The sequence below is a fragment of the Bos mutus genome, chromosome 15, assembly GCF_027580195.1.
Source record: "Bos mutus isolate GX-2022 chromosome 15, NWIPB_WYAK_1.1, whole genome shotgun sequence".
In the NCBI taxonomy this organism is placed as follows: domain Eukaryota; kingdom Metazoa; phylum Chordata; class Mammalia; order Artiodactyla; family Bovidae; genus Bos; species Bos mutus.
Window position 1 is genome coordinate 7,784,569 of NC_091631.1, and position 8,209 is coordinate 7,792,777.

The 8,209-nt window shown below is 57.5% G+C and overlaps 1 protein-coding gene across 1 annotated transcript in view; it reads left to right on the plus strand.

Annotated features, from left to right (window-relative positions):
- Positions 1 to 7,385, plus strand: part of ALX4 (ALX homeobox 4) — a 46,209-nt gene extending 38,824 nt beyond the window's left edge. Inside the window, exons 3-4 of the mRNA XM_014481264.2 lie at positions 4,129 to 4,257; positions 6,687 to 7,385. Coding sequence (XP_014336750.2) covers positions 4,129 to 4,257; positions 6,687 to 7,016 — 459 coding nt within the window. The 3' untranslated portion in view covers positions 7,017 to 7,385. The remainder of the gene's footprint in view (positions 1 to 4,128; positions 4,258 to 6,686) is intronic.
- Positions 7,386 to 8,209: the final 824 nt, after the last annotated feature.

Consider the following 8,209-nt stretch of genomic DNA (forward strand, 5'->3'; position numbering starts at 1 on the left):
TGTGTGTGTGTGATGCTTGTATACTGGCTGGGAAGGTGCAGTCTCACCCTCCCTTGGGGGTATGTGTGTGGTGTGTGTATGTGTGTTGTGTGTATGTGTGGTGTGTGTGTGTGTGTGATGCTTGTATACTGGCTGGGAAGGTGCAGTCTCACCCTCCCTTGGGGGTATTTGGGTATGTGTGTGGTGTGGTGTGTGTGTATGTGTGGTGTGTGTGTGTATGTAATGCTTGGCTGGGAAGGTGCAGTCTCACCCTCTCTTGGGTGTGTGTGTGTGTGTGTGTGTTGTGTGTATGTGTGGGGTGTGTGTGTGTGTGTGTGTGTGTGTGTATGTAATGCTTGTATACTGGCTGAGAAGGTGCAGTCTCACCCTCCTTGGGGGTGTTTGGTGTGTGTGTGTGTGTTATGTGTGTGTGTGTGTGTATGTGTGTGTTGTGTGTATGTGTTGTGTGTGTGTTGTGTGTGTGTTGTGTTTGTGTGCTGTGTATGTGTGGTGTGTGTGGTGTATGTATGTGTGTGGTGTGTGTTGTGTGTGGTGTGTGTGTGTGTGTGTGTGTGATGCTTGTATACTGGCTGGTAAGGTGCAGTTCACCCTCCCTTGGGGGTGTTTGGGTGTGTGTGTGTGTTATGTGTATGTTGTGTGTGTGTATGTTGTGTGTGTTTGTTGTGTATATGTGTGTTTGTGTGTGTGTGTGTGTGTGTGTGTGAGATGCTTGTATACAGGCTGGGGAGGTGCAGTCTCACCCTCTCTTGGGGGGCTCTGTGTGTGTATGTTGTGTGTGTGTTGTATGTATGTGTGTGTTGTGTGTATGTGTGTGTGTTGTGTGTGTGTGATGCTTGTATACTGGCTGGGGAGGTGCAGTCTCACCCTCCCTCGGGGGGCTGTGTGTGTGTATGTTGTGTGTGTGTTGTATGTATGCATGTGTTGTGTGTATGTGTGTGTGTTGTGTGTGTGTGATGCTTGTATACTGGCTGGGAAGGCACAGTCTCACCCTCCCTTGGGGGTATTTGGGTATGTGTGTGTTGTGTGTATGTGTGTTGTGTGTATGTGTGGTGTGTGTGTGTGTGTGATGCTTGTATACTGGCTGGGAAGGTGCAGTCTCACCCTCCCTATTTGGGTATGTGTGTGTGTGTGTGTGTGTGTGTGTGTGTGTGGTGTGTGTGTGTGTGTGATGCTTGTATACTGGCTGGGAAGGTGCAGTCTCACCCTCTCTTGGGTGTGTGTGTGTGTTGTGTGTATGTGTGGTGTGTGTGTGTGTGTGATGCTTGTATACTGGCTGGGAAGGTGCAGTCTCACCCTCCCTTGGGGGTATTTGGGTATGTGTGTGGTGTGTGTATGTGTGTTGTGTGTATGTGTGGTGTGTGTGTGTGTGTGTGATGCTTGTATACTGGCTGGGAAGGTGCAGTCTCACCCTCTCTTGGGTGTGTGTGTGTGTGTTGTGTGTATGTGTGTGTGTGTGTGTGTGTATGTAATGCTTGTATACTGGCTGAGAAGGTGCAGTCTCACCCTCCCTTGGGGGTGTTTGGGTGTGTGTGTGTGTGTTATGTGTATGTGTGTTGTGTGTGTGTGTGTGTTGTGTGTGTGTTGTGTGTATGTGTGTTGTGTGTGTGTGTGCTGTGTATGTAATGCTTGTATACTGACTGGGAAGGTGCAGTCTCACCCTCCCTTGGGGGTGTTTGGGTGTGTGTGTGTGTTATGTGTATGTGTGTTGTGTGTGTTGTGTGTATGTGTTGTGTGTATGTTGTGTGTATGTGTGGTGTGTGTGTGTGTGTGTGTGTGTGCTGTGTTTGTGTGCTGTGTGTGTGTGCTGTGTATGTGTGGTGTGTGTGGTATATGTATGTGTGTGGTATGTGTTGTGTGTGTTGTGTGTGTCTGTGTGTGATGCTTGTATACTGGCTGGTAAGGTGCAGTTCACCCTCCCTTGGGGGTGTTTGGGTGTGTGTGTGTTATGTGTATGTTGTGTGTGTGTGTGTTGTGTGTGTTTGTTGTGTATATGTGTGTTTTGTGTGTGTGTGTGTGTGTGTGAGATGCTTGTATACAGGCTGGGGAGGTGCAGTCTCACCCTCTCTTGGGGGCCTGTGTGTGTGTATGTTGTGTGTGTGTGTTGTGTGTGTGTTGTATGTATGTGTGTGTTGTGTGTATGTGTGTGTGTTGTGTGTGTGTGATGCTTGTATACTGGCTGGGGAGGTGCAGTCTCACCCTCCCTTGGGGGGCTGTGTGTGTGTATGTTGTGTGTGTGTGTTTTATGTGTATGTGTGTGTGTTGTGTGTGTGTTGTGTGTGTGTGTGTGTGATGCTTGTATACTGGCTGGGAAGGTGCATTCTCACCCTCCCTCCCCCCCCTCCCTCCCCACACCAACATGAGCCACACCTACCGCTTCTTTTTTGACTTCTTTCTTCTGAAAAAGACAGCTGGAAGGGAGCTATAAATAAACCAGGGCAAAGTCCTCTGAAAACTCAGAGACAGCACTTGCCCTCCAGCTGCCTGCGGCCCTCGGAGGCACAGCCCCCGGGAAGCCGGCAACACGGATGCTGGCCCAGTTTCCAGATGCACAAACTGAGGCCCTTGGAAACGCGGGGCAGTCCAGCAGGCGCCCAGGGGCCCAGCAGCCTCTGTGCTGCCCTGCAGGGGGCGGGCCAAGCCCTCTGGCCCGGCTCCGCCCCCCTCCTCCCAGGAAGCTCCATGCCCTGGGCCGTGGTGCCAGGGGCGTGCCCTGCACCAGAGTCAGCGGGCAGGTGTGTGACGAGCTGCCAGGAGTCTCCCTCTGAGGAGCTCTGGAGCCTGCCTGTGAGCCAGCCTGAAGTCAAGCCTGCTCACGCCCTCTCTCCCATCCTCCCTGGTCCCCGTCACCCTCTCCCCAGACCCCAAGTCACCTGCAGGGGTGGCAGACCCCAAAGCCAGCTCTTGCCCACGAGCCTTGGGAAAGTTTTCAGCCTGCCAGAAACGCTCCTGCAAAGGAAGCTTCCATTAAGCCCAATAGCTTTTGTTGGAAGGTTCTCAATTTTTTTCCTAAGTATGATAAAATAAACAAGACCCTGGCTCATACACCTGACTCAGAGACCACACTCCCCTAGAGCACCCTGGTCAAGCCAATGTGCCACCCCCGTGCTGAGTGACAGCTGGGCCTCCCCTCCTCCCTGGCATCACGCTGCTCTTGGGGGCCTGAGATTGCAGCAGCTTCTCTTCACAACACCAAGGTGACCCTCCCACCTGGCATTTGAGGGCCCCTACCATCTGACTCCACCATCCTTCCCCTCCCATCACTCTCCCAGCTGGTGGCGTGGCCGGGCCGTTTCTAAACTCAGCCTGGACTTCTGTTCCTCCAGCCCCCACCTTCCCTCCACAAAGCTGTCCCTGACTGTCCTCCAACAGCCTGGCTAAAGCCCTGTCTCCCAGAGAAGCTGTAACCCAGGGGGTCCAGACTCTTTCCACAAAAGGCTGCATGGGGGATTCAGGAAGTGGAAAACAATGGAAAAACCACACGTGTGTGATCCTCTGTGTGTGCTTACTCGCTCAGTCTTGTCCGACTCTCTGTGACCCCGTGGACTGTAGCCCACCAGGCTCCTCTGTCCATGGGACTCTCCAGGCAAGAGCATTGGAGTGGGTTGCCATGCCCTCCTCCAGGGGATCTTCCTGGGCCAGGGATGGAACTGGCATCTTATTATATCTCCTGCACTGGCGGGCGGGTTCTTTACCACTTGGCCACCCAGGAGAATGACTCTCTGGTGAAGCTTTCACGGCTGTCATCAGATTCTGCCGTAGTCTGTGGCCCCAGAGGACTGGGCCGCCCCATGTCAGGGCTGGTTATTTGACCGCTGAGATGACTGGTGACGTGTTCCATGTGCTTGTGACACTTGCCTGCTCTGGGTTCTGAACCGCAGAAAAAGGAACCTATTGGCCCGAAGTCACGCCTACGACTGGGGTGTGAACTGCCTTCCCGGCTCTCAGCGTCGATCCTTCCAGATTATCAGCTCTTGAGCACAGAGACCAAGGCAGATGTGTAATCTGTAGCCCCACAGTCTTGACCTTATAACTACAGCCAGAGGGGCTCGAGGGCAAGGTTGGCGCTGCCTCGAACACGGGGGCCCCAGCTCCGGGCCTGACCCCAGCGACAACTGCTCTGTCCTGCAGGTCTGGTTCCAGAACCGGAGGGCCAAGTGGAGGAAGAGGGAACGCTTCGGGCAAATGCAGCAGGTTCGGACCCACTTCTCCACAGCCTACGAGCTGCCCCTCCTCACCCGAGCGGAAAACTATGCCCAGGTGAGTCCCTGCCCCCAGCTGCCTGCTCTGGGGCCCTTAGGAGGAACACCTTCCCTGGAGAGAGAGCTCGGGGCTCTAAGTCCCCGCTTCAGGCCCGTTCCAGGAGTGCACTTGTGTCTCCAGGATGTGGGAGGCCCAGAATTCTCTCTGCCCCCCATAAGCGTTGACCCAGGCTTGGCTGGACTTCAGGGAAGGGGAGACTGGGGGAGAAGCTTGAGAATGACTTTTCCTTCGGCCACTTTGGTGACGGGCATCGGAACCGAGGAATGCTGAAGGCCAGGGGCCCTCCAGGCCACCGGGAGCCACCCAGAGTGTTTCCTAGAAGAAGGGGTTCCTGAAGTTCGAGGACGTGAGTGAGGCAAGGCTGGAATGAACGTGGGATTCTCAGACCCAGGATTTAGGCTGTCATCCCAGCTCCAGAGCTTTCTCCCTTCAGGCGAGTCACATGTCTGAGCCTCAAGTTTCTTCACCTAGGAATTGGGTCTTTTAAAAGAACCTGCCTCAGGACTTCCCTGGCCAGTGGTTAAGACTCTGTGCTTCCATGGGCGGGGGGCCTCAGGTTCAACCCCTAGTCGGGGAACTAAGATCCCACATCCCACACGATGTGGCCAAAAAAAAAAAAAAGCACCTGCCTCAGCTCTTTCACAAGGTTGTTGGAAGGTCTACGTTAGATTGTGCAAAAGTGCTTTGTGAATTACATGGTTTTAGGAAGGTTGCTTCGTATGTCTGTGGCTCTCCCAGGCATCTGGCCCATTTCTTCCCATCCCTTCCAGAGCATCTTCTTCCACGGCTGTCCTTCAGTCCCCTTCCTGGTGGCACTTGGGTCCTCAGTGGGATGTCAAGGGACGGGAAGCGATGTAGGTGAAGTCAGGCAGCCAGGACCCTTGGAGAGGTGCATTTGGGGCTGAGTGCCATCCTGACGCCCCTCAACCTGCCCTGCAAAGGCAGCCGGTTCCTCCCTCTCAGGCCTCCTTGTGCTGTGGCCTCCGCCTTCTGCTCCAAGCCTGGGCCCGCCCATATCTTTCTCTCCTCTCTCCGTCCCCCCAGCCAGCCTCCCTCTGTCCCTGGGAGGATGGACCTCCAGCCCGGACTCCCTGGCCTTGACCTCTGCTGCCCGAGCTCACACACCAGAGGGGCTCATGCTCATTCTTTCCATGCAGCAGCACACACCACATCCCCTAGGCCTCTCGAGAGAGGGGGTCCCCATCACCCGAACCTGCAAGCAGTTCTTGTTGTCACTGCAGTCACCATGGCATCTGGGGGCATGGCCGCCTTGTCACTCCTATTATTACAGACTTCTCTGAATGTACTCCAAACGCTGGGGGCAGGGGGCAGGCCGGCAGAAGCTGCTCCAGGACCACTGAGAAGCCCTTTCACATGGCCGAGAGGTGCACCATCTCCTCACAGCCCATCCTGCCCACCAACCCCCCTGCCTCCCATCACCCAGGAGAGATGCATTTCTGGCTGAGTCCCCAGTTCTGCCTCCGCATAAATGCTGGGGCAAAGTGGGGTCTAAACTGGAAGCTGGGGAGGGGGAAAGGATTTTAGCCACGCAGATAGAAGACAAAGTGTCCAGTTCAACCCTTCACCCGCTGCCCGAGCACCTTCCACCTCCTCCACCTGTCTCTGCCCCAGCCTGGAGCCTGTGGGCATCCCGCCTGGCTCTATCTGTCCACTTACCACCTCTCAAGGCAGCCCTTTCAGACCCTGAGTTACTTCTGAAGCCTCAAGGGCACCGGCCCCTAGGACCTCCACTACTGACCTTGGCTTCTGAGAGAATTGAGGCCCCCCCGACGTCCACTCTCAGAGTGGACAGCCTCGGAGCCCTGCCATGCCAGAGCTCTCTGAGCTCGTGTCCCCTCCCATGGATCAAGTCACGAGGGCGTGCTGGGCCTGGGGAGGAGCCGGAGCAGGGTGAGGCCCAGGTGCTGACCCTAAATGGGTCCATGGATGGAGAGACAGAGTCTGCCTCTGCGTCTAAAATCCGGGGCTGCCAGGAATTCCCTGGCGGTCCAATGACGAGGACTCTGACCGCAGGGGGCACAGTTTCGATCCCTGGTCAGGGAACTAAGATCTGCAAGTGGTGTGGTCAAATAAATAAACAGAATCAGGGGCTGCCCTCAGCTGGTGAGCCGTGCCCCAGGACGACCCTTTCACTGGACTCTTGATGGAATTCGGAGTTCAGTCCTTAAAACGGAGTTTCTGTCCACTGCTCTCCTGGACCTGGGAACGGAGGAACCAGAGCATAAAACCCCGAGGCTCCTGGGGGCTAGGTGGCCAGGCAGGTTTGGAGAGCCTCCCAGGTAAACACTCAGGAATGGTTTTATCATCAGGATGGGTTTGTAAGTGAAGAGAGGTCCCCCGTGTGGGACAGGAAAGCACCCCTGTGTCCAGCCAGCCTGTGACGCGTCTCCCTCCCCTCTCCCCAGATTCAGAACCCGTCCTGGATCGGCAACAATGGGGCCGCCTCGCCCGTGCCGGCCTGTGTGGTGCCCTGTGACCCGGTGCCCGCCTGCATGTCCCCTCACGCCCACCCCCCCGGCTCCGGGGCCAGCGGCGTCACCGACTTCCTGAGCGTCTCGGGGGCTGGCAGCCACGTGGGCCAGACGCACATGGGCAGCCTGTTTGGAGCTGCAGGCCTCAGCCCGGGCCTCAACGGCTATGAGCTCAACGGGGAGCCGGACCGCAAGACTTCGAGCATCGCGGCCCTCCGCATGAAGGCCAAGGAGCACAGCGCGGCCATCTCTTGGGCCACATGACAGGGCCACCCCGCCCCATCCCTGCGCCCTCCCCTGCCCTGTGGCACTGGCCATGCCCATGCTCCCCAGGCCCCCGGGCCCCCCACTCAACTCCCCTCTTAGGCACCTGGCCTGGGCCCAGGAGCCTGACCCTCAGCACTTTCAGCCGCCCCAAGTCTGAGGCCCCCGGGGACTGTGGGGAGGGAAGGGGGCAGCGGGCACTGAGGCCAGGCGCCCCTGCTCCCGGCCAGAGGCAGTGGAGGCAGCCAGGTGGCACGAGTTTTGCAGCTTTGCATCCATTATAAGCTGAAGACCCTTTCTCCCCACTCCTGCTCCTCCGCCCTGCCCGGTTTGACCATTGAGTTGAGGCTAGATTCCCACCCGGACCAGCTGTGGCTACGGTGCCGTCAAAGTCCGTCCTTCCCTCTGCTGTGTGGTCCCCGATCACCAGCCCGGTGACCGTGTCTGGAGAACAGATGCCCTGCCCAGTCAGCCTCTGCCATCCCATCTCCTGTGCTCTCCCTCAAAGCCCATGGACTCCAACCTCCTAGACCCAAGGCACCCACCTCGCCTTTACCCTGGACGTGAGGAGCCCCCGTCCTGCTGACTGTCCCCTGTGCTGGACGCACCTGGAGGGACAGGGCAGAGAGAGAGGAGCTGGAGCCGAAGGAGCCCGCCGTCACCCAGCCACACTGGCCCCCTTGGACCCTGAGGCTCTGGATCTGGGTGAACAGTGCAGGGAAGGAGACCCGCCGCCCACGGCCCCCACGGTGCTGGAAGCACGCTTTTAGGAGCCGAGAGGGCTGCAGGGAGGCGTCCTGGGGAGGCAGGGGCTCGTGCACACACGTCGGCTCTCCGGCCACCTTGACGCCCCACCTCAGGCAGGATGATGGTGGCAGGGGGCAGGTCTGGGTAGCTTTGTTCCCTGTCCAGTCTGGCCCCTCCAGGTAGAATCTGAAGATCCTGGTCACTTGCTGGGGCTGTTGGGCCAGTGTCCTGGTGCAGAAGGACTCGCACCTTGACACAGCCGCTAGGGCCTGGGGGCACGGTGCCAGAGGGTCCAGAGCGGGTTGTGGGGTCTGGCAGACGACGAGGGCACACTCACCCGGCCTCCGGGCACCAGGTCGGCCCCCACGCGGCCTCAGACGGCCTTCCCGGTTAGCGGCCTCCTGCATCACACCTGCCCAGAGCCTTCTGTGCAGTCCTCTGGGCGT